The following is a 27,960-nucleotide window of genomic DNA, read 5'->3' as shown; positions in this document are numbered from 1 at the left end:
GTGTGCCATAACAAAGGGGTTGAATACTTACTGACTCATGACATTTCAGCTTTTAATTTTGTATAAAAAATAAAATAAAATGGAAAACATGATTCCACTTTGACATTATGGGGTATTGGGTGTATGCCAGTGAAATCAAAATGCAGACTGTAACACAACAAAATGTGGAAAAAGTCAAGCGGTGCGAATACTTTCTGAAGGCACCGTAAATGCCCTTTTCCCATCTGCTGAGACAGATTATCCCTCCTTTGTTCCCGTCCTTCTTCCCCGTAAAAGGGGAGACACGTGTGGCTCAGCTCCTTCTGTGGAGTGTATGTAAATGGTGAGAGGCTGACCATGCAACTTTGTGTGTGTGTGTGTGTGTGTGTGTGTGTGTGTGTGTGTGTGTGGTCAGCTGTGATACATGTATCTCAATGGTTTTTCCCTGAATAAATAAGGAAGCTGTTGTTTCAGCTTCATTACTGATGAGTAACTGCAGACAGTGAGGCATATTGATGGAGTGGAGTCATGTAAATCAATGGTTTTCAGGTGGTGGCTACCAATCAATTTTGTGGTCAATGAGTCCAAATACAGCCATTACTTGGGTTTAGCACATTGACATGTTCTTAAAAGCATCCACCACAATCAAAAAATGAATGTCACACGCACGCACAAGCACACACACACACACACACACAGAAAAACAACAATATACCATAAGTCATGGCAAATGGTATATTTATGGGCATGCATAAACAACGCAGGAAAGACATCCACATCTTAAAAAGACTATCCAGCCATCTTCTTAATTTAGCAAATTAGACTGGATAAATTCAAACACTGCATGAAAAGATGACTTTCTTGTCATCCTTGTACAAAACAAAACATGCTGACTTGCACTAATGCAATATCACATACATACATACATATACAGTGGGGAGAACAAGTATTTGATACACTGCCGATTTTGCAGGTTTTCCTACTTACAAAGCACGTAGAGGTCTGTCATTTTTATCATAGGTACACTTCTACTGTGAGAGTCGGAATCTAAAACAAAAATCCAGAAAATCACATTGTATGATTTTTAAGTAATTCATTTGCATTTTATTGCATGACATAAGTATTTGATACATCAGAAAAGCAGAACTTAATATTTGGTACAGAAACCTTTGTTTGCAATTACAGAGATCATACGTTTCCTGTAGTTCTTGACCAGGTTTGCACACACTGCAGCAGGGATTTTGGCCCACTCCTCCATACAGACCTTCTCCAGATCTTTCAGGTTTCGGGGCTGTCGCTGGGCAATACGGACTTTCAGCTCCCTCCAAAGATTTTCTATTGGGTTCAGGTCTGGAGACTGGCTAGGCCACTCCAGGACCTTGAGATGCTTCTTACGGAGGCACTCCTTAGTTGCCCTGGCTGTCTGTTTTGAGTCGTTGTCATGCTGGAAGACCCAGCCACGACCCATCTTCAATGCTCTTACTGAGGGAAGGAGGTTGTTGGCCAAGATCTCGCGATACATGGCCCCATCCTCCCCTCAATACGGTAGAGTCGTCCTGTCCCCTTTGCAGAAAAGCATCCCCAAAGAATGATGTTTCCACCTCCATGCTTCACGGTTGGGATGGTGTTCTTGGGGTTGTACTCATCCTTCTTCTTCCTCCAAACACGGCGAGTGGAGTTTAGACCAAAAAGCTCTATTTTTGTCTCATCAGACCACATGACCTTCTCCCATTCCTCCTCTGGATCATCCAGATGGTCATTGGCAAACTTCAGACGGGCCTGGACATGCGCTGGCTTGAGCAGGGGGACCTTGCGTGCGCTGCAGGATTTTAATCCATGACGGCGTAGTGTGTTACTAATGGTTTTCTTTGAGACTGTGGTCCCAGCTCTCTTCCGGTCATTGACCAGGTCCTGCCGTGTAGTTCTGGGGTGATCCCTCACCTTCCTCATGATCATTGATGCCCCACGAGGTGAGATCTTGCATGGAGCCCCAGACCGAGGGTGATTGACCGTCATCTTGAACTTCTTCCATTTTCTAATAATTGCACCAACAGTTGTTGCCTTCTCACCAAGCTGCTTGCCTATTGTCCTGTAGCCCATCCCAGCCTTGTGTAGGTCTACAATTTTATCCCTGATGTCCTTACACAGCTCTCTGGTCTTGGCCATTGTGGAGAGGTTGGAGTCTGTTTGATTGAGTGTGTGGACAGGTGTCTTTTATACAGGTAACGAGTTCAAACAGGTGCAGTTAATACAGGTAATGAGTGGAGAACAGGAGGGCTTCTTAAAGAAAAACTAACAGGTCTGTGAGAGCCGGAATTCTTACTGGTTGGTAGGTGATCAAATACTTATGTCATGCAATAAAATGCAAATGAATTACTTAAAAATCATACAATGTGATTTTCTGGATTTTTGTTTTAGATTCCGTCTCTCACAGTTAAAGTGTACCTATGATAAAAATTACAGACCTCTACATGCTTTGTAAGTAGAAAAACCTGCAAAATCGGCAGTGTATCAAATACTTGTTCTCCCCACTGTATACAGGTTCAACCCAATTAAATATTTTTTTGCGAAAGCAAAAAGGCTACAGCTTAAATAGTTTGGTTCCCAAGTCCATAATATCACAACAAAAATAAACAACCAAAAGAGATAGCAGAAGACCAATAAATGAAATACATGAAGGCATACAGTAGGTAAAAAAGCCTTTGATATCGGGTATAATTCATTTTTTGTACATGCCAGTGAACATTCAGGACTTAGGACATTCAGGACTACCCAGCAAAGGTTTACTCAGTGACTTTTACCCTCCAAAAGACATTACATTTGACTCACAAAGGTACACACATAAGAAATCTTGCATGGAGGCATACAAACACACACACAGACATATGCACACACACAATCACCCATATACACACACATATGTCACAGTATCAATGGTAACCCCAAGCCTGATGTACTGTAGATGACTTCACACAGACGTTGTTCAGTTACTCAGTGAGGCATGAAATCAGCACCATAAACTAACTGTGTCTATCTGCTTGGTTAATGCTTAGATTGCAGCAGAGAAGGCAAACAATGTGGGATATACAACATACAGAGATCTATGATGAAACCGCTTGCCTTAAACTAATCAAAACTATCTTTTGAAACTTATTTGGATAGGATAAATATTTAACCCTGTAGCAAAATCCCTGATCTTCTAGACAACAATCATGTTTTTGTTTAACACATACAGCACAATTCAATGACAGCAAAAATCTATTCACATTTGGAGTCCAGTCCACCTGTTTCTCAAAAATGTATAGTTTAAACAAATGATAGTTTCCAGCAGAAAAATACAAACATCATTGAAAGGAAATCAAGATAAAGCCTATACGTAGGTCTAATGCAGCCTTTGACAGTAGGCCTTGATCAGGGAAAACTCTGTTCCAGATCACATCAGGAAGAACTCCTGGCCCTGTGTTCAGTAGAAGGAGCTCCAGCTGAGGGTCCCTATAGAGATGAGGGTTTGACAGGCGCTGGACGACAGCCACACCGTCTCCACCAGGCTGAAATGCAGAAGGCCCAGGGCGAAGCCACACGCCATGTCGGTCAGATGGTGTCTACCCAACAGCACCCGGGACATGCCCACCAGGAAGGCCCAGAGCACCAGCAGTATGCGAAGAGGGACGGCCAGGACCAGGTGGGAAAGCAGGAACTTGGACACCATTGCGGCGCGGCTGGCGTGGGCCGCTGGGAAGGAGTACACATCCATGACACAGTAGTCCAGGAATCCCGGACTCATCTCCCAGGGTCCTTTGCGTTTGATCAGCTTCTGGACTCCGGCCACTGTCATGACATCAAGCAGGAGGGCTGAGGAGAGAAGATGTTGCATGAAACAGCCAAACTAAATCAATTAACCACAGGTCAGTAAACCACAACACACAATATCTCCAGCCAAAAACCCATGGCGACCAATTAGCTTGTAGTTCGTGTAATTTGCTCTATATCTGTTATAGGGCTAAGCATCAGTGATGAAGCAACGAGGCAGGCCAGGCGGTACCCCAGCAATGACACAGTGGCTTGTAGCCCTTTCCTGCAGTCAAATGACCTTGTGGTCTCATGGATGGAATGTTATTCATATTTTTCACAATTAATAAACATTATTTTTTGGAATCTGCAGAAAATCTGGTGTTTCTATGTCAAACAGTTTTGATATATTTCAGTCTTCTGTGATGTACATTACCGGTCAAAAGTACTCATTCAAGAGTTTTTCTTTATTTATTACATTGTAGAATAATAGTGAAGACATCAAAACTATGAAATAACACCTATGGAATAATGTAATAACCAAAAAACTGTTAAATGAATATATATTTTATATTTGAGATTCTCCAAATAGCCACCCTTTGCCTTGAAGACGGCTTTGCACACTCTTGGCATTCTCTCAACCAGCTTCATGGGGTAGTCAATTGGAATGCATTTCAATTAACAGGTGTGGCTTCTTAAAAGTTATTTGTGGAATCAATTTCCTTCTTAATGTGTTTGAGCCAATCGGTTGTGTTGTGACAAGTTAGGGGGGTATACAGAAGATAGCCATATTTGGTAAAAGACCAAGTCTATATTAAGGTAAGAACAGCTCACATAAGCAAAGAGAAACGACAGTCCATCATTACTTTAAGACATGAAGGTCAGTCAATACGGAACATTTCAAGAACTTTGAAAGTTTGTTCAAGTGCGGTCGCAAAAACCATCAAGCGTTTATGAAACTGGCTCTCATGAGGACAGCCACAGGAAAGGAAGCCCCAGAGTTACCTCTGCTGCAGAGGATTAAGTTCATTAGAGTTACCAGCCTCAGAAATAGCAGCCAAAATAAATGCTTCAAAGTTCAAGTAACAGACACATCTCAACATCAACTGTTCAGAAGAGACTGCGTGAATCAGGCCTTCATGGTAGAATTACTGCAAAGAAACCACTACTAAAGGACACCAATAATAAGAAGAGACTTGCTTGTGCCAAGAAACACGCGCAATGGACATTAGACTGGTGGAAATGTGTTCTTTGGTCTGGAGTCCAAATTGGAGATTTTTGGTTCTAACCGCTGTGTCTTTGTGAGAAGCGGTGTGGGTGAACGGATGATCTCCGCATTTGTATTTCCCACGTAAAGCGCGAATGAGGAAGTGTTATAGTGTGGGGGTGCTTTGCTGGTGATACTGTGATTTATTTAGAATTCAAGGCACACTTAACCAGCATGGCTACAACAGCATTCTGCAGTAATACGCCATCCCATCTGGTTTGTGCTTAGTGGGACTATCATTTGTTTTTCAACAGGACAATGACCAAACACACCTCCAGGCTGTGTAAGGGCTATTTGACCAAGAAGGAGAGAGATGGAGTGCTGCATCAGATGACCGGGCCCCCACAATCCCCCGACCTCAACCAAATTGAGATGGTTTGGGATGAGTCAGACTGTAGAGTGAAGGAAAAGTAGCCAACAAGTGCTCAGCATATGTGGGAACTCCTTCAAGACTGTTGGAAAAGCACTCCAAGTGAAGCTGGTTGAGAGAATACCAAGAGTGTGCAAAGCTGTCATCAAGGTAAAGGGTGGATATTTGAAGAATCTCAAATATAAAATATATTTGGATTTGTTTTAAAAAAACTAAAAACTCCATATGTGCTATTTAATAGTTTTGATGTCTTCACTATTATTCTAGAATGTAGAAAATATTCAAAATAAAGAAAAATCCTTGAATGAGTAGGTGTTTTAAAACTTTTGACCGGTAGTGTATATAAACTCAAAATGGAATGCATTCCAACTCTATATCTGACATGTACAGGTGTCTTCTTTTTTGAAAGGCCATAACCATGTGTGTGAAGTGTATGTTTGTTTCAAAGTAGATTTGTTTCAGACTACCAAGAAACACTCTGTGTGACCCTGATTTAGCCCACTTTAGTAAAAGGTTAAGAAGAGCCAAGAGTTTGTGGAACAGGTGCGCATCGCTACATCCCCTCTCTCTTCCCTGTGTGTGATCAGAATGTATAAGCCTCTGTGCTACAGCATCCCAATCGGCCACATTATCAGGCTAGCAGCCCAGTTACTCTCTAAATAGGTCTGGAAGCTAGCACAGAACTGAGAGCACCTAGCTTATAGTTCAGCTTTGGCTTACTGTATGTGCACTTGGCTATCTGTGTAGTGATTTGATCTGAGGCGACTGTTGCTGAGAGTTTTTGCAAGTGAAATACTGAGATAGAAACGTTTTCCACCTGAAACCTTTGTAATAAGAATGGAAAAGACTTGAATAATATAGATGTACAGTATAATAGACTTACTTATGATTGGGTGTGATAGATCATTATTAATTATTTGGATATGACTAACCTACAGTACTTGATCCCGTCCTAAAGTGTCTCTTTTCAGTCTCTTTTTAGCAGCATCCAACCCTCTATGTGCGGCCCAAAATATCCCCACCTTTAATTTTGATTACCCGGCTTCCACCCCACCCTGTGGAACCTGTCAGGACTCAGGATTCAGACATTGATGACACTGTCTCCTTCCTGTACACCCACACACAACACCCTAGTTCTATTGTAAAGTAGACTTCTAGCAAATTAGAATTCACAGTTTTCACAGACCATTAAGATTTGGGAGTTGGTGGAATGAATGAGGGAGGGAGAGATGGTGGAAATGAAGGAAAGAAAGATAGGAAGGAGTTAAGGATGGAAGGATGAAAAAGGATGGAAGGATGAAAAAGGAAAGTTGAGGAAATTGAAAGAAGGTAGAGAGAGGGGAATGGACAGCATGGAAGTGAGTATGAGGTACCTTGGGGGTCATTCTGGGACAGTGGGGACACAGTGCTGAGCTGCCAATGAAAGTCAATGGTGCCAGCTACAGGACCCAGCTCTGCCCCCTGATATAGCCCACCTCAGCACTACTGAAGGTGAGGGAGGAGGAGAGCCAAGCCACGGATTGCACCAGCCTAGAGTCAATGTTATCTATGATGCACTTCCAAGCTAAACATATGTACACTACTGTTCCAAAGTTTGTGGTCACTTAGAAATGTCCTTGTTTTTGAGAGAAAAGCAAGTGTTTTGTCCATTAAAATAACATAAAATTGATCAGAAATACAGTGTAGACATTGTTAATGTTGTAAATGACTATTGTAGCTGGAAATGGCTGATTTTTAATGGAATATCGACATAGGCGTACAGAGAACCATTATCAGCAACCATCACTCCTGTGTTCCAATGGCACGTTGTGTTAGCTAATCCAAGTTTAGCATTTTAAAAAGTCTAATTGATCATTAGAAAACCCTTTTGCAATTATGTTAAGCAATAAAACTGGCCTTCTTTAGACTAGTTGAGAATCTGAAGCATCAGCATTTGTGAGTTCGATTACAGGCTCAAAATGGCAAGAAACAAAGAACTATCATTTCAAACTCGTGAGTCTATTCTTGTTCTGAGAAATGAAGGCTATTCCATGCGAGAAATTGACAAGAAACTGAAAATCTCATACAACGCTGTGTACTACTAACTTCACAGAACAGTGCAAACTGGCTCAAACCAGAATAGAAAGAGGAGTGGGAGGCCCCGGTGCACACCTGAGCAAGAGGACAAGTACATTAGAGTGTCTAGTTTGAGAAACAGACGCCTTACAAGTCCTCAACTGGCAGCTTCATTAAATAGTACCCACAAAACACCAGTCTCAACGTCAAAAGTGAAGAGGCGACTCCGGGATGCTGGCCTTCTAGGCAGAGTTGCAAAGAAAAAGCCATATCTCAGACTGGGCAATAAGATGGGAAAAATAACACAGACGCTGGACAGAGAAAGATTGGAAAAAAGTGTTATGGACAGACAAATCTAAGTTTGAGGTGTTCGGATCACAAAGAAGAACATTCGTGAGACGCAGAAAAAATTAAGATGCTGGAGGAGTGCTTGACGCCATCTGTCAAGCATGGTGGGGGTAATGTGATGGTCTGGGGGTGCTTTGGTGGTGGTAAAGTGGGTGATTTGTACAGGGTAAAAGGGGTCTTGAAGAAGGAAGGCTATCACTCCCTTTTGCAACGCCATGTCGTGGATGGTGCTTAATTGGAGCCAATTTCCTCTTACAACAGGACTATGACCCAAAGCACAGTTCAAAACTATGCAATAACTATTTAGGGAAGAAACAGTCAGCTGGTATTCTGTCTATAATGGAGTGGCCAGCACAGTAACCGGATCTCAACCTGAAGTCAAAATGAAGCGAGATAGAGATGCTATTGTGAATGATACTGCATTCACAGCTGCCTTAATCAGGATGGTTGTTCAAACACGGTGGTTCCCTATCCTATCCAGGATCACTATTAATGACCTGAACAATGACCTGAACATTGCTACAAACACAATAGCCCAAACTTTACCAAATTAAACAGATTATAGACTGAACACAATATAGATTTAGTCCACAGATTTGCAGTGTTTTTCTGAGTAATCACTCTACTGGTATAACACACACAACCCTCCCACACACATCAGCCCAAAGCAACCAGGCATCCAGCACAGGAGTTACAATAGAATCCCTCAAGATTTCAGGTGTCGAAAGGGAACCAGCCCATATTGGTATGAACCAGCCCATATTGGAAGCCCACAGAGAGTGAGGAACACCCGTTTAATGTCCCATCCGGAAAGACAGCACCATACACAGGGCAATGTCCCCAATCACTGCACTGGGGCATTGGGATATTTTTTTAGACCAGAGAAGAGTGCCTCCTACTGGAACTACAACACCCCTTCCAGCAGCATCTGGTCTCCCATCCAGGGATCGACCAGGACCAACCCTGCTTAGCTTCAGTGGCACATACCTGAATGGGAACAATGTATGTATAGTACTTTTGAACTATCTCACACACACGCACGCACGCACGCACGCACACACACACACACACCAATTTGTTCAGAGAAATGTATAAATTGACACAATCAGTCTGGGGTATAGCCTGCTGGTTTCCTTCAGAGACGTGTGTCAAAATAACCACCTAAAATAAGTTCACCATCTACAGTTGAAGTCAGAAGTTTACATACACCTTAGCCAAATACATTTAAACTCAATTTTTCACAATTCCTGACATTTAATCCTAGTAAAAATCCTGGTCAGTTAGGATCACCACTTTATTTTAAAGAATGTGAAATGTCAGAATAATAGTAGAGAGAATGATTTATTTCAGCTTTAATTTCTTCATCACATTCCCAGTGGGTCAGAAGTTTACATACACTCAATTAGTATTTGGTAGCATTGCCATTAAATTGTTTAACTTGGGTCAAACTTCCACAAGCTTCCCACAAAAAGTTGGGTGAATTTTGGCCCATTCCTCCTGACAGAGCTGGTGGAACTGAGTCAGGTTTGTAGGCCTCCTTGCTCGCACACGCTTTTTCAGTTCTGCCCACACATTTTCTATAGGATTGTGGTCAGGGCTTTGTGATGGCCACTCCAATACCTTGCCGTTGTTGTCCTTAATCCATTTTGCCACAACTTTGGAAGTATGCTTGGGGTCATTGTCCATTTGGAAGACCCATTTGCGACCAAGCTTTAACTTCCTGACTGATGTCTTGAGATGTTGCTTCCATATATCCACCATATTTTCCTCCCTCATGATGCCATCTATTTTGTGAAGTGCACCAGTCCCTCCTGCAGCAAAGCACCCCCACAACATGATGCTGCCACCCCAGTGCTTCACGGTTGGGATGGTGTTCTTCGGCTTGCAAGCATCCCCCTTTTTCCTCCAAACATAATGATGGTCATTATGGACAAACAGTTTTTTGTTTTTGTTTTTTTGTTTCATCAGACCAGAGGAAAAAGTACAATCTTTGTCCCCATGTGCAGTTGCAAACCGTAGTCTGGCTTTTTATGGCGGTTTTGGAGCACTGGCTTCTTCCTTGCTGAGCGGCCTTTCAGGTTATGTCGATATAGGACTCGTTTTACTGTGGATATAGATACTTTTGTACCTGTTTCCTCCAGCATCTTCACAAGGTCCTTTGCTGTTCTGGGATTGATTTTCCCTTTCGCACCAAAGTACGTTCATCTCTAGGAGACAGAACACGTCTCCTTCCTGAGTGGTATGAAGACTGCGTGGTTCCATGGTGTTTATACTTGCGTACTATTGTTTGTACAGATGAACGTGGTACCTTCAGGCGTTTGGAAATTGCTCCCAAGGATGAACCAGACTTGTGGAGGTCTACAATTGTTTTCTAAGGTCTTGGCTGATTTCTTTAGATTTTTCCATGACGTCATGCAAAGAGGCACTGAGTTTGAAGGTAGGCCTTGAAATACATCCACAGGTACACCTCCAATTGACTCAAATTATGTCAATTAGCCTATCAGAAGCTTCTAAAGCCATGACATCGTCTTCTGGAATTTTCCAAGCTGCTTAAAGCTTCTTAGGGACAGCCCCCTTCTTTTAATTTCGCCAAAATGATATACCCAAATCTAACTGCCTGTAGCTCAGGCCCTGAAGCAAGGATATGCATATTCCTGGTACCATTTGAAAGGAAACACTTTGAAGTTTGTGGAAATGTGAATTGAATGTAGGAGAATATATCACAATAGATCTGGTAGCAGAAAATACAAAGAAAAAAACAGTATTTTTCTTCCACCATCTTTGAAATGCAAGATTAAGGGCACAGTTCTAGATATATCACTCTCATTGTAATTCTGATAGTGTCCACAAGATGGCAGCAGTGTTTGTGCAAAGTTTCAGATGGATAACTTGAAGTATGAGTGAACTACAAGACTTTTAGTGTGAATTCGCCAGGTACATTTGGGCAAATCGTGAAGGAGACATTCGCATTCATATTACATTTTCTGCAAGAATATTGTCAGATCTGTATACTTGGACTTTCATTTAGCTTTCCATGTATTAGTAGCCATATTATAAGTTCAACATTTGCAAAACAACCAGTTTTCATAACTTCATACCTCTGAATATCCTTATAATTTTTGTCCGAAATTTAAAGGCAGGTAGCTACATTTTATGACATATACATGGCTATCTAGCTAGCTTTGTTTGACCCAGATTGGTGCATATTTGACAAATATACAGTCGTTCAAGTGATGGACGCCAGCGTCATCGGCGTGCCATGAAGGAGTTGCTCTCTGACCAAATATGGTGTCCTATAGGATATACTACACCCCTAATGACATAGAGATCCTAGAAGGTAACAAGACTTCACTGAGGAATACATACAAATGTGATTTGAGTTGTAGAAACAATGTTTAGGGTGAGATTTTCACAGATTCCTTTCTTTGCAAATTGAACGAGTGGAAATACAAAATCGATCGTGCATGCTATATGGACCTTTTTAAGATATGAAAAATGATTTTATCTAACAAAACGACACTTCCTGTTATTTCTGGGACCCTTTGGATGATAAATCAGAGCAAGATTTCAGAATGTAAGTACACATTTCACCTTTAGAGGTGAATTTATCAAACCTATCGCGGTGAAAAATATGTTTTGTTGTCAGGAACTCTCCTCAAACAATAGCATTTTTTCGCAGTAACAGCTACTGTAAATTGGACTGTGCAGTTAAATTGACAAGAATTTAAGCTTTCTGACGATATAAGACACTTATATGTTCCAACATTTGTTGTTTCTCTAAAATCTGCGATCTTGACAAAACACGCTGCATGATTTACAACTGTACCTTTGACGGAACAACGATCCATCATTTTCTGGCATTTTCCAAGCTGTTGAAAGGCACAGTCAACTTAGTGTATGTAAACTTCTGACCAACTGGAATTGTGATACGGGGAATTATAAGTGAAATAATCTGTCTGTAAACAATTGTTGGAAAATGACTTGTGATATGCACAAAGTAGATGTCCTAACCGACTTGCCAAAACTATAGTTTGTTAACAAGAAATTTGTGTAGTGATTGAAAAACAAGTTTTAATGACTCCAACCTAAGTGTACTCTATGTAAACTTCCCACTTCAACTGTAGGTTGATTTCATTACCGCTAGTTAGAGAAATCTGTTACATTCGCATTAATATAGCTAATGTAGGGAAAACACCTATTAAGGAAGTAAGTATAATCAAGTATATTTACTTAAATGAGGTACTTTGGAAAATTATTCCACTGTAGATTTTGTACCAGCTGCCATAGTGGGGATAAGAAGTGCTATGCTTGAACAACACTGATGATAATGACTTCACTGAGTCTTTCAATGTAGGCCCCTGGCTTGATAAAATGTCTACTTATAGTTCTTCAGTCCAAAGTAAACTTGTGATATGTGGAGCCTAGCACCTGTTCCCCAGGCCTGCTTCTGTGCTGGGTGAAGGAGAGAGGGACCATGAAGGGATAGGATTTCCTAATTACCTGCTTCTGATCCTCTACCATGGGATGCTTTAACTTCTGGTGGACAATGACATATTTTAGTGAGAAGCATTAACAGTTAACAATTATGGCATAAATATTAGCCTATTGACATGGGTTATATAGGCCTAATACAGGCCCTGGGATAAGGAAGTAGAGATGTGATCATATCAGTAGACTGCCTAGCCTATACCTATTAATAAAAAAATGCATACATTGATAGACACACTATAGCATAATAACAAAACCATTAAAGAAGAGCTGAATCATATGTGTACAATTAAATAGCTGAATTATTACACAATGTGTTTTGAGTAGAGTGAGGCGTGCATTTACCAAGTAATAGATTGACCAAGACCTCTTGTCCCGCCAGCGTATTACTCCTTGTCAGACACACAATAGTGCCAATGATCCACGTGATGCCGTGTCCCGTGAACGCAAGTAGGGTGACCATGGAACGAACCGTTCCCCAAGACGACGACGTGTAGGCGCAGACCCCCAGGCGCTTGGACATACAAATGTCAATGGCGAGGAGGGAGCTCATCGCTATCCCCTTGAAGGAAGGGTTCAGCTGGATACAGTCCTCCTCGGGCAGTTTCGTGGGCTCTTTCCGGTCCTTGTTGGCACTGTCAGTAGGTTCCTGCGGGTCGCACGGCAGGCTTGCTTGGTGTTTGGGTTGACCAGGTCGCCTTGAGTTTCCCCGGCTCTCCGAGTTGCCGCTCCAAAGGGGCTGGTTCAGGGACATGAACTCGGGTCTGCTCATGACGTTGTTCCGATCCCGCGTCCTGGACCTAGAACTCGGAATTGCGGGCATTTTGGGTTGGTCCCACTTCGCCACCTTGGTGAAAAAAGTTACTGTATTACGTTTCAGAAGGTCAATTTCTCGTTTTAACCACGAAGGCTAAATATCCAAAGCTAAGCTCTGTCGCCCTCTCCTTCCCCCACTGCGTCCCTACCAGATATATTTAGGCCTGTTGGAATGCGCGCTGCCCATGCTGCTGTGTTAAGCCTACAACCGGATCCATGCAGGCACAAAGAGGCTTGACTGGCATCTGCCTGGGCCAATCAAACGAGATACAATCTACAGTGAAACATCATCAGCATTTAACATGTCATAAACTAAAATATACGACCATCAGCAACTAACATGGAATGGCATAATGTTTTGTTTTGATCCTGAACGGCAGAAACTAAATACACTGGTTTTACTTTGTCTGTTATGCTCAACGACAAAGACACATTTTTGTTATCGTCTTACCAGGCCAATGTATAAGAATGGGCTATCGTTCACGAATGGAATTTGGAGAACGCGTCAAGGAATTCTTAGTTAGACAGATACACTGTAGCCCCGATACTATTAAAGTCAATCAAGGAACAAGCATCCATAGTCAGCTCGGCGAGTCATTCAGTATTTACAAAAGAGGAGAGCTCTTTCGATAGTCAGTCGTTTTCCGTGGACATGACGTAGCCTACGCACAGTCCCACTTCCTCCGCGCTCATCTACGGACGCGCTCTTCCAGATGGGAGTTCTCCAAGGTGCTTAAATGGACAGCGACAGAGACGCTCTCAGCACGAACCAAAATAGAAGAAAAGAAAAACATTCAATTATGAAAACTTACTTTATCCTATAGATAATAAAAGGGGTTTTCTCAGGAGCATTCAAAGTAGGCCTACATTTAAATGATTTATTTTGTTATTGAATATTCACCTATTTATATTTTATAATTGGTCATGCATCCAAATTGATGTGAGTTATAGACTATAGCCTATTACATTGCTCAAAAATATTCAATTCAATTAGGGCTATTCACTTCACTTTGACTGATGGAAGTAGGCCTATTATAGCCTGAATTATGTGTCATTTAATAAATATAGCAAAAAAGCCCATCACTACATTTCCCAGAATGCTTGCAATGGTGAGGGGAAGTGTCGTCTCAAAGGTAGGCTACTTAAAGGAGCTGCAGCTTAAGCCGCTGAAATAGACCAATGCGGGAGGGTGAACCTGCTGTGGCCGCGATGGGACAAGCGCAGAGAAATGACAGTCTGTTCTGGAATTGGGACTAAATTATACCCAAAGGACAGGGATCGAGGAGGGAGACTGGTTGGGTTATCGGACATTCCATGATTAGAATTAAAATAGTTTTTTATTAGTTGATCTACAAGAAGATAGAGATCCAAACGGAGAGGGGAAAGTTGACCTGGTTGCCTTTGAATGTTGCGCGCTGTTCATTATAATAACCGACGATGAAATAACTGTACATTGAAATGTTACCACTACTGGACCTTGCAATTGATCGTAACAATAAAAGAGAAAGGAACCAACTGGGAAGATAACGGAATTACCACTCGAACCACGTGCGCACGCATATAGGGCAGTCCAATAAACTGTCTTGGGACAAGTCAAAAAGACGGTCTTGCCTTGCATTGTCCAAAAGTGTGGTGAACCTCTATTTTTTTAATAGAATATATTGGGTTTATGCTACAACAGGCCTTTTGCAATGATACCTACGTCCAATTGTTTAATTTTAAGCTAACCGTTTCACTTGCCCTATTGCCTTTTGCATACCATGTCTAAAATGTTCGTCGACTTCGGGTACGGACAGCAATAATTATTCTTATCCCTCATATAATCCCTGTGCATAGAGTTATTGTAGGATTGCACGCGGGCTGTGTGTCTGTTGCAGTGAAGACCGTCAGCAACTTATTCTAGATGGGTTATTTATGTACATGCACCTCATGAGATGTGCACCTCATTTAGTCATAATGTATTTTTGATGTGACATTGTTATAATTGTCGTAACACTGGGGTCAGTGAAAGGGGGCTTATTACTGTGGCATTAAGTGTTAATCGTTTATTGTTACATAATTAAGACGTTGCTCAATGCAAGCCGTTGCTGGCTGCAGCCCTCTTATCCACACAAAAACACATTTTTTTTGAATAAAAACCTTTCACCAGTGACCGAACTGGTGGCTTATGGAAAACAGAATGCGTATCCGAGGGAAAGTTGATTTTACGCACACTCAGGAGGATAATGAAAGTGGAAATGAATAGGCTCACAGATGAGAGGCGCTGAGCTCCGCCAATATGACGTCGAAATGTTACGTTAGCAGTTTTTGTAAATTATGCGTCACAATTAGCAATTTCGTCTGCTTTATTAGATCACAAAGTAGGCCTAAATGTGAATCTTTTCTGGTGTACATCTCCGATGGTCGCAAGTTGCCAGTGATCGCGGGCGACCTCAAGCTTCTTGTGGGGGTGAAACAGATCACACAGCACAGACATCTGAATAGGCACTTCTATTGATGGAGGAAGCTTCAAGACGCGGAAAAGAAAGTTGCATCGGCCCTTTTTTGGTGATGTGAGCGGATCGCTAACGAAAAGCAGAAAGCATACTGCTGTGAATGTATTCACAACTGTACCATTATTGAGTAAAACACTACATTTTCCCTCATAGTGTTGGAATACAGAACTGGTTGCAAAATGCATGGCTTTTATGAACATGTCAGCAAAGTGATAGTCTAGTCATTCTCAACGGAGAACAGTGGAGTGGCCATTTGCCAGTGCCACCCTTTTTTGTTTTTTTGTATTTTTTAACTATTGAAAATATGGATGCAATTGTGAATTAGTTGCTGTTTCCATGCGTCTTCTCCTCCAGATCTCAGGACGTTGTTTGTGGATTGTGTTGCTATTTAATGCAATGGGCTGTATCCAGAGTATCAGGTGTAAGCCAAAGTGTTTCCGTGAAAGTATCATCGTTCTCGAGGTGAACTCCTCCATCGACTCCAATCCAACCAGCATCGACGAGTCATCCAACGTGGTTCTGCGCTATCGAACACCGCACTTCCGAGCCTCTGCTCGAGTATTAGTGCCGCCGGTGGCCGGTAAAGAGACGTGGACTGTTGGCTGGATTCAAGCATGCAACCACATGGAGTTCTACAACAAATATGGAACCAAAGGGATGTGAGTATCAACCTAAACTCAACCCACATTACAAGGCAACGTAAACAACCATGTGAGATGTAGGTGTAGGCCTACTTCAAGCTCACCAACGGTGCAGGTGATGGACTAGGTTACTTAGGGCTACAGTCTGATCAGGTGCAGATGCAATCACATTTGAGTAGACTAAGACCAAATATAAATAACCCTGAATTAAAATTCCAGACCATACCTGCCATCCGTAATCTACTTCATTTTTCATATTCACCTCTCAATGGCGCTGGGGCTTTGACACCTCCAAGATATTTTTGGAGATTGGAGGGCTAACTTCAGAACGTCAACGGTCTACTGTACCTCGATGCTGGAACACACTTGCGTCATGATGACTTCCCGAGAAAAGTTCGAGAAAATATAGTGGAAATTAGGAAAGGCAGAAAAGCCAAGACACATTTTTATTCATATTGCAAATCCATCCTTTTGCGAAATCAAATCAATTATTAGATTGAAAAAAACATCCTTTTGCGAAATCAAATCAATTATTAGATTGAAAAAACCAAACCATCAAGACTTTTTACAAAAATCCACTTTTATATCCCATGTCCATGGGGATAAACCTTATGCCCCTATATCATTGAAAGCCTCAAATAGTAATAGTTAACTTTACCCTTTTGGATAGATATGTAATGCATACACGAGTGTACAAAACATTAAGTACAACTTTTTAATATTGAGTTGATGTTGGAACATTGCATGCTTCCATTTAGCCACAAGAGCATTTGTGAAGTCGAGCACTGATGTTGGTGTAACGGATGTGAAATGGCTAGCTAGTTAGCGGGTACGCGCTAGTAGCGTTTCAATCAGTTACGTCACTTGCTCTGAAACCTAGATGTAGTGTTGCCCCTTGCTCTGCAAAGGCCGCGGCTTTTGTGGAGCGATGGGTAACGACGCTTCGTGGGTGACCGTTGTTGATGTGTGCAGAAGGTCTCTGGTTCGCGCCCGTGTCGGGGCGAGGGGTCGGGTACTACAGTTAAACTGTTACATTGATGCTGTTGACCCGGATCACTGGTTGCTGCGGGAAAAAGGAGGAGGTTGAAAGGGGGGTGAGTGTGACGGATGTGAAATGGCTAGCTAGTTAGCGGGTACGCGCTAGTAGCGTTTCAATCAGTTACGTCACTTGCTCTGAAACCTAGATGTAGTGTTGCCCTTGCTCTGCAAAGGCCGCGGCTTTTGTGGAGCGATGGGTAACGACGCTTAGTGGGTGACCGTTGTTGATGTGTGCAGAGGGTCCCTGGTTCGCGCCCGAGGTCGGGGCGAGGGGACGTACTAAAGTTATACTGTTACATTGGGCAATTAGGCCTGGCTCGCAGTCAGTGTCCCAATTCATCCCAAATGTGTTTGATGAGGTTGAGGTCAGGGCTCTGTGCAGGCCAGTCAAGTTCTTCCACACCGATCTCAGCAAACCATTTCTGTATGGACCTCGCTTTGTGCACAGGGGCATTATCATGCTGAAACAGGAAATAGCCTTCCACAAACTGTTGCCACAAAGTTGGAAAGAATCGTCTAGAATGTCATTGTATTCTGTAGCGTTAAGATTTCCCTTCACTGGAACTAAGGGGCCTAGTCCGAATCAACAGCCCCAGACCATTATTCCTCCTCCATCAAACTTTACTGTTGGCACTATGCATTCGGGCAGGTAGCATTCTCCTGGCATCCGCCAAACCCAAAATCGTCCGTTTGCATATATAGTGTATCAATTCACTGTCTCTGGTGCATAGAGAGGTGAAGGTGTCCTTGAAGATGCAGTACGCTTTAGCACTGTTGGATTCTATAGGGCGGTGGTGGGCAAGGACTGAGTCCACAATTTTCTCTAAAGCCAAGGCTTTCATAAACACTCTGTTAAATTGATCCATTCAAGCTGGGTTTCATTATTAGGTAGGCTACTGGAGTCAACAGAAACTGTATGGTATGAGAAATCACATTATTTTCCAAATATTACGAAATTAGTTAAAGTGAGCTCAGGCAGTTAGCTCAAATTGACTTCCCCCTGTCTATTGACAGATGTCTGTGACTTACACAAATTCAGTTCGTCCCACATCCTGTGGCAGGGGCCCATAAGTTGACGTACAGTGCCTTCAGAAAGTATTCATACCTATTGACTTATTTCACATTTTGTTGTGTTACAGGCTGAATTCAAAATTGATTATTATTTTTATTCCTCACCCATCTACACACAATACCCCATAATGACAAAGTGAAAATATGTTTTTGGACATTTTTGCAAATGTTTGGAAAATTAAATACAGAAATATCTCATTTAAATAAGTATTCACACCCCTGAGTCAGTACATACCTTTGGCAGCTATTACAGCTGTTGAATCAATATTTGAAATTCACTGCTCTACTGAGGGACCTTACAGACAATTGTATGAGTGGGTAATAGAGATGAGGTAGTCATTCAAAAATCATGCTAAACACTATTAGTCCATGCAACTTCTTATGTGACTTGTTATGCAAATTTTTACTGCTGAACTTATTTAGGCTTGCCATAACAAAGGAGTTGAATACTTAATGACTCAATACATTTCAGATGTTAATTTTGTATTAATTTGTAAACATTTCTAAAAACATAATTCCACTATGACATTATGGGGTATTGTGTGTAGGCCAGTTACACACAACATCTCCGTTTAATCCATTTTATATTTAGGCTGTAACACAAAAGAATGTGGAAAAAGTCAAGGTGTGTGATTTTTTATTTTATTTATTTAACCAGGCAAGCCAGTTAAGAACAAATTCTTATTTACAATGACGGCCTAACCCGGCCAAATCCGGACGACGCTGGGTCAATTGTGTGCCGCCCTATGGGACTCCCAATCACTTCCGGATGTGATGCAGCCTGGATTCGAATCAGGGACTGCAGTGACGCCTCTGGCACGGAGTTGCAGTGCCTTAGACCACTGCACCATCGGGAGTGAATTCTTTCTGAAGGCACTGTATATCCAGAATGCAGAGGGTTCATCTTCAACCGTTGCAGCATGGGATGTTTCGGGTCTGCATGTCAAAGATTACACACACTGTCCCAATACTACAATCCCCAACATGACATCCTCCCCTTGCCCTAGTCTGGCTATGTCAAATCAAAATAAAATCAAATGTTATTAGTCACATGCGCTGAATACAACAGGTGTAGACCTTACAGTGAAATACTTACTTACGAGCCCCTAACCAACAATGCAGTTAAAAAAAAATATGGATAAGAATAAAAGATAAAAGTAACAAGTAATTAAAGAGCAGCAGTAAAATAACAATAGCGAGACTATATACAGGGGGGTACTGATACAGAGTCAATGTGCAGGGGCACCGGTTAGTTGAGGTAGTATGTACAGTTGAAGTCGGAAGTTTACATACACTTAGGTTGGAGTCATTAAAACTCGTTTTTCAACCACTTCACACATTTCTGGTTAACAAACTATAGTTTTGGCAAGTCGGTTAGGACATCTACTTTGTGCATGACACAAGTAATTTGCCTGAAGGTACCACGTTCATCTGTACAAACAATAGTACTCAAGTACAAACACCATGGGACCACACAGCCATCATAGCGCTCAGGAAGGAGACGCGTTCTGTCTCCTCGAGATGAATGTACTGTGGTGCGAAAAAAGGACCTTGTGAAGATGTTGGAGGAAACAGGTACAAAAGTATCTATATCCACAGTAAAACGAGTCCTATATCGACATAACCTGAAAGGCCGCTCAGCAAGGAAGAAGCCACTGCTCCAAAACCGCAATAAAAAAGCCAGACTACGGTTTGCAACTGCACATGGGGACAAAGATCATACTTTTTGGAGAAATGTCCTCTGGTCTGATGAAACAAAAATAGAACTGTTTGGCCATAATGACCATCGTTATGTTTGGAGGAAAAAGGGGGAGGCTTGCAAGCCGAAGAACATCATCCCAACCGTGAAGCACGGGGGTGGCAGCATCATGTTGTGGGGTGCTTTGCTGCAGGAGGGATCGTTATGTTTGGAGGAAAAAGGGGGATGCTTGCAAGCCGAAGAACATCATCCCAACCGTGAAGCACGGGGGTGGCAGCATCATGTTGTGGGGTGCTTTGCTGCAGGAGGGACTTCACAAAATAGATGGCATCATGAGGTAGGAAGATTTGGTGGATATATGGAAGCAACATTTTAAGACATCAGTCAGAAAGTTAAAGCTTGGTCGCAAAAGGGTCTTCCAAATGGACAATGACCCCAAGCATACTTCCAAAGTTGTGGCAAAATGGCTTAAGGACAACAAAGTCTTGGTATTGGAGTGGCCATAACAAAGCCCTGACCTCAATCCTATAGAACATTTGTTGGCAGAACTGAAAAAGCATGTGCAAGCAAGGAGGCCGACAAACCTGACTCAGTTACACCAGCTCTGTCAGGAGGAATGGGCCAAAATTTACCCAACTTATTGTGGAAGGCTACCTGAAACGTTTGACCCAAGTTAAACAATTTAAAGGCAATGCTACCAAATACTAATTGAGTGTATGTAAACTTCTGACCCACTGGGAATGTGATGAAGAAATAAAAGCTGAAATAAATCATTCTCTCTACTATTATTCTGACATTTCACATTCTTTAAAATAAAGTGGTGTTGTCCGGAATTGTGAAAAACTGAGTTTAAATGTATTTGGCTAAGGTGTATGTAAACTTCCGACTTCAACTGTAGATGGTGAACAAATTTTAGGTGGTTATGTAGGTAGAGTTATTAAAGTGACTATGCATAGATGACAGCTGAGAGTAGCAGTGGTGTAAAGGGGGGGGGGGGGGGCATTGCAAATAGTCTGTGTAGCCATTTGATTAGATGTTATGTCTTAAGTCTTATGGCTGGGGGTATAAGGTGTTTAGAAGCCTCTTGGACCTAGACTTGGTGCTCCGGTACCGCTTGCCATGTGGTAGCAGAGAGAACAGTCTAGGACTAGGGTGGCTGGAGTCTTTGATAATTTTCAGGGCCTTCCTCTGACACCGCCTGGTGTAGAGGTCCTGGATGGCAGGAAGCTTGGCCCCAGTGATGTACTGGGCTGTTCGCACTACCCTCTGTAGTGCCTTACGGTTGGAGGCCGAGCAGTTACCATACCAGGCAGTGATGCAACCAGCCAGGATGCTCTTTATTGTGCAGCTGTAGAACCTTTTGAGGATCTGAGCACCCATGCCAAATATTTTCAGTCTCCTGAGGGGGAATAGGTTTTGTTGTGCCCTCTTACAAATCAGACTACCGGGGCATTCTTCTTTTGAACCCCAAACCAGCAGAAATGTGTCGCTTAGATGAAATAGGAGAGGCACATTTACTTTCGCCATTGATCTGCCCAGAATAGAGGATGTGTGCAGTATTTGTGCCATATGAGGTGATAGCTGCTCTGAGATGTGTGTTTGTGTGTTTGTTTGTTTGTGTGTGTGTTTGTGTGTGTGTCTGTGTGTTAATCTCTCACACTGGGCCTAAAGAGCCACTGAATGGAAAAAACTAAATAAAACAAAAACAAAAAAAATTATGCTGTGTGAAGATTAGAGAGACGTCCCTCGGCTCTGCAAACGAAACATAATATGAACAGAGAATAGAGAGGGTATTGAGCGAGAGAGAGCGAGAGAGAGATGAATCTGGTATTAACAGATCCTTCTCTCTCTCAGAGCAGCTATCACCTCAGATGGCACAAATACACGTCTGTTGGGTTCTTCCTAGTATCTATTTCAATAGAGCACCTCCCATGGTTTTGAATACAGTACTGAAAATAGTATAGTACTATAATAAAATACCATCTATAAAGAGTAGGTAGATCCTGTAGTATCGTTAGGCCTCCAATAGAGGGAGAAAGAAAAGGCCAAATGTTCTTGCTCTGGGGCATGTTCTGTTCTCATGAAACCATGTGTTATCCAGATAAAAATACGGGGAGTGCTTTGTTGGCCATTGTCTGTAGTTGTTGGCCCTTCACAGTGAAATTGATGTTACAATTTGGCTCCTGTCAGAGATATATTTATAGATGTAAAGATTGCTCAAGTTGTTTTAGAGCCAGATCGATAGAGAGGATAGTGATTTGTAGCGACAAGAATGGACATGGATAACAGACACGCACACACACACACACACACACACACACACACACACACACACACACACACACACACACACACACACACACACACACACACACACACACACACACACACACACACACACACACACACACACACACACACACACACACACGGGCTTGCCTAAAGATCACAAAATTGATTTATAAAGCCCTTTTTACATCAGCAGTTGTCACAAAGTGCTTATACAGAAACTGAACCAATGTCCATGCAGACCTGTCATTTGACTAATCACACTATTATCTACAGCAGTTCTGCTGATCCTCCACTTCTGGGAGAAAGGTAATTTTCTTCCTGCCGAGGGGGCGGACAGGATTGTTTATGAGGTGCCTCTGTCCCACAATGTCACCCGCTACGTCTCAATACTACAAAATTCACCTTCACTTAATTCACTCAGATCTGAATTAAGGGTGGACGAGGCAAAGCAATCCCGATAGGCTTAGGACATATTGCTTTCACCTATCCTGTGTTGACAGATCATTGGTCAGTGAGAAATGAGAAAAGGAAGCCATTTGAGATCATTGACATGCATCTACAGTGACTTACTACACAGGAGTGGGTTAGACAGGCGGGGAGGCTGTTAACAATGGGAACCTGGGATGTGCTGTGATTGTGCTGCCCTGCTTCTCAATAACAAACCCACTCAGCCAGGCTGTTTGAGCCTCTCAGGGAGATAGTCTCCTCCACTTTTATCCTCCAGCCATTATTTAACAGTGGGTAAGAGCCTATTACGATTGACACATCTCTCAAAGAAGTTTTGTCAGGAAAGCAGTAACCAAATGCAGAGAGATTGCCACGTGTAAAACAAGTCTCCCCTTCTTGTTTCCACTTCCAGGTTTAAAGGAATAGTTTTTCCAAAATTCACATCAAAAAAGTGCTCTAAAATCGAGTTCCGTTGACAGTTCACACCATCTGTTGTGTAGATTTAGCTATATATACACACAAGGATATTTCAATCCCATATGAATGTGAGTGATTGGCACTATCTTTGATTTTGTCGTGAACTTTAAACCTCACTCTGTTTTTTAACCTTCTGGGTTAAATCTAACTACCTGCTTTTCCACTTCCAGGTCGAGCTGGGAACTCCCTGACCTGCGGGATGGCAAGATCCAGGCCATCAGCGACTCAGATGGCGTCAACTATCCTTGGTATGGCAACACCACGGAAACGTGCACCATTGTGGGCCCTACCAAGAAGGACACCAAGTTTACGGTCAGCATGAACGACAACTTCTACCCCAGCGTTACGTGGGGAGTTCCTGTGAGCGACAGCAACATGCCGCAGCTCAGCAGCATCCGCCGCGACCAGAGCTTCACCACCTGGCTGGTGGCCATCAACCAGGCCGAGACCCTGGTGCTGCAGACCATCCGCTGGAGGATGCAGCTCCACATGGAGGTGGACCCGGACAAGCCTCTGGGCCAGAGGGCCACGCTGCGTGAGCCCGTGGCCCAGGAGCAGCCCCACATCCTGGGCAAGAACGAACCCATCCCCCCCAACGCCATGGTCAAGCCCAATGCCAACGACGCTCAGGTGCTCATGTGGCGGCCAAAGACCGGGGAAGCCGTCGTGGTCATCCCGCCCAAATACTGACTGACCTCTGGAGGTTAAACGCTCTTTCTCTTCTCCCACTCCTCTACCTACACCTCACTTTTCCTTTCTTCTCTTTTTATCTAATTTCCTTTTCCTTTCTTCTCCTTTTAACCTTCCCTCAAGCTCCTTGCCTCTATTTGCCTCTACGTTTCCTATCTCTTCTCTCGCTTTTTGTAAGAATTGAGCGAGAGAGGGAGAGAAAGTGAAACAAGGACAAGAGCAGCTTGGAGAAAGAGGACACCCGTTGCCTATAAGTGGGAGCTGGAGCGGACTTTAAAAACAGGAATGAACAAACTGCAACCATTCTACCTTCAATCTGGGTCGGGTTTCACTGTGCTAGATGAAGTCATTGCAAAAAAATACCCACAGAAACTTTGCATTTTTTGTTGCATTTTGGGGATTGTAATTTGGGAGGGTTGGGGAGTGTGTGTGGGTTGAAAAAATAACATAGTATTTATGTTCGTGTTTATGTACATGGTACATGCACAAAGTTGTGTTTTTATTTATGGTCTTGGAGAGAGTTCACTTTTTGTGAATAAGCACTATTCTGTGCTCTACATGAGGGATAGTGAATACGAACCACATCGGGGAGACATGTAGTTTTAGTACTTTTTTAAACATGCGAGACATTCAATCCATGCTGCCTTAAGTTTACATCGCTTTTAACTTTTAGCCTTTAATCATGTGCAATGCAATATTCCTTCACATGTCTTGTCTCTTCTTCCATCCAGATTGTTGGTGCTGTTGTGTGTGGGTTTAGGAACGGAATAGTGGCAACAGAGTGCAAATTATACCGTGACATGTTTTTATGGGCCTAATAGTAAGCACATGTCATTTAACAGTTTAAATATATTACCTTTTAATGTGGTATGTACACAACCAGTCACGATGGTTTCATCTGATTGTCAAACAAATCTCTTCAAAAAGTAGGCTACCTGCACATGTTCGTCCACACCAAAATAATTCCAGCATCCCAAACATGTGCACACATTTGATATATGGAAAGAGGCATCTGTTACAAAACACCAAAAAGTGTAATGACATTCAGCAATTGTAATTTTTGTAGAAATATTTACCACTGTAGCAGGACAAATAGCATTTTAAACAAATAGGAGAATGGTGAAATTAGCATTATTTATGGGGTTACAGGGAACCAAATTGGGTCCTAATACTGCTAGAACTCTTTACTCCCACAGAACATACAGACAAATCATTCAAACAAACCCTTTCACAATGCCAGTTTGCTCATCTCATCAATGCAAACGCACATGTTATGTTTGGCAGTGTAAAAGGTTTTCTGACAACATTCAAACCCATTGAGAGTGACATTCAGCTGATATTCAGATAGACAGCCAGGGTTGTCAACAACCTCCCTTTACAGAGAGAATACTGTCTTTCATCATGTTATCTTTTATTTGATTTATCACCACTCCCTCCATCTCAGGGCCCCTGCCACTGTAAAGTGTTTGTCACACACACCTCCCTCGCCCCATCCATCCATCCCTCTGCCTTTCTTCTCTCCTCTCTACAGCTGTCAGAAGAGAGGGGCATGCTAGCACCTAATCAATATTGGTATTAATAAGCAATCACAGCAAGCAGTAGCCAGGGGAAATGACTGTGTTTCAAATCCCGGGGCAATAAGACAGCAGTCCTCCATGCAATGCTATTGGAGATAAATCATCTTGGCTTTAGGGTCCCTGTGTGTGGGGTGGCTCTGCAGAGGTTAACTGGATGTAGCCCACTGCCCTCCCTCTCTATTCTCTCTCCTTGTCCCCCCCCGCTCCCCTCACCCTCTCTCTCTCCACTTCTGATGTTCGTCCCCATTCACCCTGTCCCCACTTTCTCCTCTCTCTGCTCCACTCGATCCATCTCTCTATTTCCTCCATCCCTCCTCTCTTCACCCTGTCCTCTGTCTTCCTTGTGTAGAGGAAGGGCAGGCAGTAGTAGAAAAGCGAGGCTCAGCCTGGCATATAGATGACCCACTTGAGGGGTAGCCACTGACAGTTGTAGCCCGCTGTAGAAATGCGGTGTTTTTTCCCTCCTCTCGCCGGGATAACGCACAGAGCCCCGGCTAGCTAAATACCTCCATAAACGGGACAATGTCTAGTCATTCATTTATCTGTGGGAAGGGCGGCTTTACCCCGGGCTGAAATCTCTCTCATGGAGGAGGGAGGGGGTGTGGTAGAGGGACGACTGTGGGGCAGAATTTGGCATCAGGCTTTTTTATCTCCTTATAACATCGTCAACGACAACAACGAGCTAAAAAAAAAAGGAACAGGGACCGATGTTTGTGTTTTGTAACACTGGGGTCAAGCTGTCATTTTGAAGTGGTTGAGAAAACAGCATCTCCACTTTTGTCACTGATGGTATTGTTTTAGTATAGATGTTATGCCATTTTGGTTTGATATTTTTTGGAGGCAAAGCTTTCTTGGTAGAGTAATATTACCATCAAATGCCACCAACAACTGGCCAAAAATGTGTTGAGTCATCATTGTTTCCTTTGTAATTTTAGCCTACCTCGTGGTTTGGTTTATTTAAAATTACTCAAATCTGTTGACGTCTCAACCAAATATCAACCTTAATTTGACATCTTTGCCTGATGAGAAAAGACAGAGCAGCCAAGTGTGTAGCAGCTGAACATAATTAAAAAAGAGACAGGGTTAGGAAACCAGATAGACTGATAGCCTCGCCAAATGAGATCTTCAGTATGATAGCTATGATACAGTACGTATACTGCAGCTCTCCCTTGTTATAATTACATTTTGGACCCGCATAATAGCCTAATCAGATGGCCCTCGTTGCCCCGTGTCAGCTATGTGAGATAGCCGCTGCTCTGGACTCAATCATCTGGGCTGAGGGAGGAGGGAGGAGGGGACTGGTGGGGGGGAAGTGCTGCCATTATTATATCTGCTGTGAAATACTGAGCCCCCTTCAGATGCACTGTGTTGGGCTGTGCCAAGGGTGGCTGGAGTGATATATGATGGGCTCTTAGGGCTAGAGGACAAAGGTCAGTGTTAGAAGGGGTGGGGCACACACACAGTTGTCATAAGACAGCAGGGACAGAGGCCCCCGGGGGCGGTCTCTCCTTGCATCCTATCGGATCGTCACAACATCACACTGGGACCGAGTGTGAACAGCGCTTATTGGCAGAGCATGTGGCCCCCAGCAAAACACACACACGAGAGGGAGGTCACAGAGGAGACGATTGCCTCAATGTGTCTCTGATTCTGACCGTGTTGTTGCTACTGATGAGGCCATCTCATAATGTACAAGTGCTTCCTGGAAACACGCCTCTAACTGAGTTCTGTTTTTAAAAATTGACATTTACGTAAACGTTCTTATAAGATTACGATGCCATCATTGAACGAGTGGAATTCATGGACTTCATGTTTCTCCTTCTGGGGTTGTGCCACTGGGTAGAGCCTTCCTTTCCTAAACCCACAACTCCTAGTTGAGGGCTACCACCTTTTCTATGGCTCTTTATGTAAAAGAGTCCTGTAAACAGTCCAGCAACTCTTCATAGACCAGCAGAAAAGATTTCGCTTTAGTTCAACCAATAACAGGCCCAAGCTCACTCTCAGGATCACCCACCATTGTTTCCTATCCTTTGCTATTGGCTTACCCCATGTAAACAAGAGTTGATTGGATATTCCATTTGTCTGTCCATCTTACCATTCGCTCCCTTCACCTCTGACTAGGTTTTCAGTCGAGTAGCCCTATGGCTAACTGTAGCAGATTATACACAATAGGCTATGTATTTCTAATTTCTTTGGGTTTGTTGGTTTGTCTTCTGAAAAATGCTCTAATATATTTCACAGCACTGAAACAAAAATACAGTATTTTCTTGTTTTGCTTTGTCATTGACACTGATACTCAATACTTGAAAATGGAACAGTACTGGCAAATATTTAAAACTGTGAAAATGCACAATGATAAAAAAAATACTGAAAATTAAAAGAGTGGTATTTTTCATGAATAAAAAAAATGTGCAAATGTTA

At 42.7% G+C, this 27,960-nt stretch overlaps 2 protein-coding genes across 4 annotated transcripts; one reads left to right on the top strand and one right to left on the bottom strand.

Moving 5' to 3' along the window:
- Positions 1-700: 700 nt before the first annotated feature.
- Positions 701-13,810, bottom strand: LOC139552320 (inactive phospholipid phosphatase 7-like). Of its 3 annotated transcripts, XM_071363947.1 has the most exons (4): positions 13,564-13,810; positions 13,262-13,361; positions 12,642-13,143; positions 701-3,831 (listed from the first exon to the last, which is right to left on the bottom strand). In XM_071363947.1, exons 3-4 carry the CDS (start codon positions 13,117-13,119, stop codon positions 3,443-3,445), a joined length of 867 nt encoding a protein of 288 aa, XP_071220048.1. In that variant the 5' UTR covers positions 13,120-13,143; positions 13,262-13,361; positions 13,564-13,810; the 3' UTR covers positions 701-3,442. The 3 variants fall into 3 exon arrangements, with proteins under 3 accessions (XP_071220048.1, XP_071220046.1, XP_071220047.1); XM_071363945.1 differs by having other exon boundaries at positions 12,642-13,361; XM_071363946.1 differs by lacking the exon at positions 13,262-13,361.
- A 465-nt stretch (positions 13,811-14,275) lies between these two features.
- LOC139552321 (protein FAM78A-like) lies at positions 14,276-27,960 on the top strand. The gene is made up of 2 exons (XM_071363948.1): positions 14,276-16,266; positions 23,443-27,960. The coding sequence occupies exons 1-2, from the start codon at positions 15,944-15,946 to the stop codon at positions 23,960-23,962; spliced, it is 843 nt and encodes a 280-aa protein (XP_071220049.1). The 5' UTR covers positions 14,276-15,943; the 3' UTR covers positions 23,963-27,960.

This window comes from Salvelinus alpinus, chromosome 24 (assembly GCF_045679555.1).
Source record: "Salvelinus alpinus chromosome 24, SLU_Salpinus.1, whole genome shotgun sequence".
Classification (NCBI taxonomy): domain Eukaryota; kingdom Metazoa; phylum Chordata; class Actinopteri; order Salmoniformes; family Salmonidae; genus Salvelinus; species Salvelinus alpinus.
This window is presented reverse-complemented; position numbering and strand designations above follow the sequence as displayed.

Bases quoted from the DNA above. Each gene is read 5' to 3' on its own strand.
- LOC139552320 (XM_071363945.1), bottom strand. From the start codon at position 13,119: ATGCCCGCAATTCCGAGTTCTAGGTCCAGGACGCGGGATCGGAACAAC. The intron at 3,832-12,641 runs GTAAATGCACGC...TTCTCTCCTCAG, and splicing joins CTTGGTCAATCTATTACTTG to CCCTCCTGCTTGATGTCATG.
- LOC139552321 (XM_071363948.1), top strand. From the start codon at position 15,944: ATGCGTCTTCTCCTCCAGATCTCAGGACGTTGTTTGTGGATTGTGTTG. The intron at 16,267-23,442 runs GTGAGTATCAAC...TTCCACTTCCAG, and splicing joins AAATATGGAACCAAAGGGAT to GTCGAGCTGGGAACTCCCTG.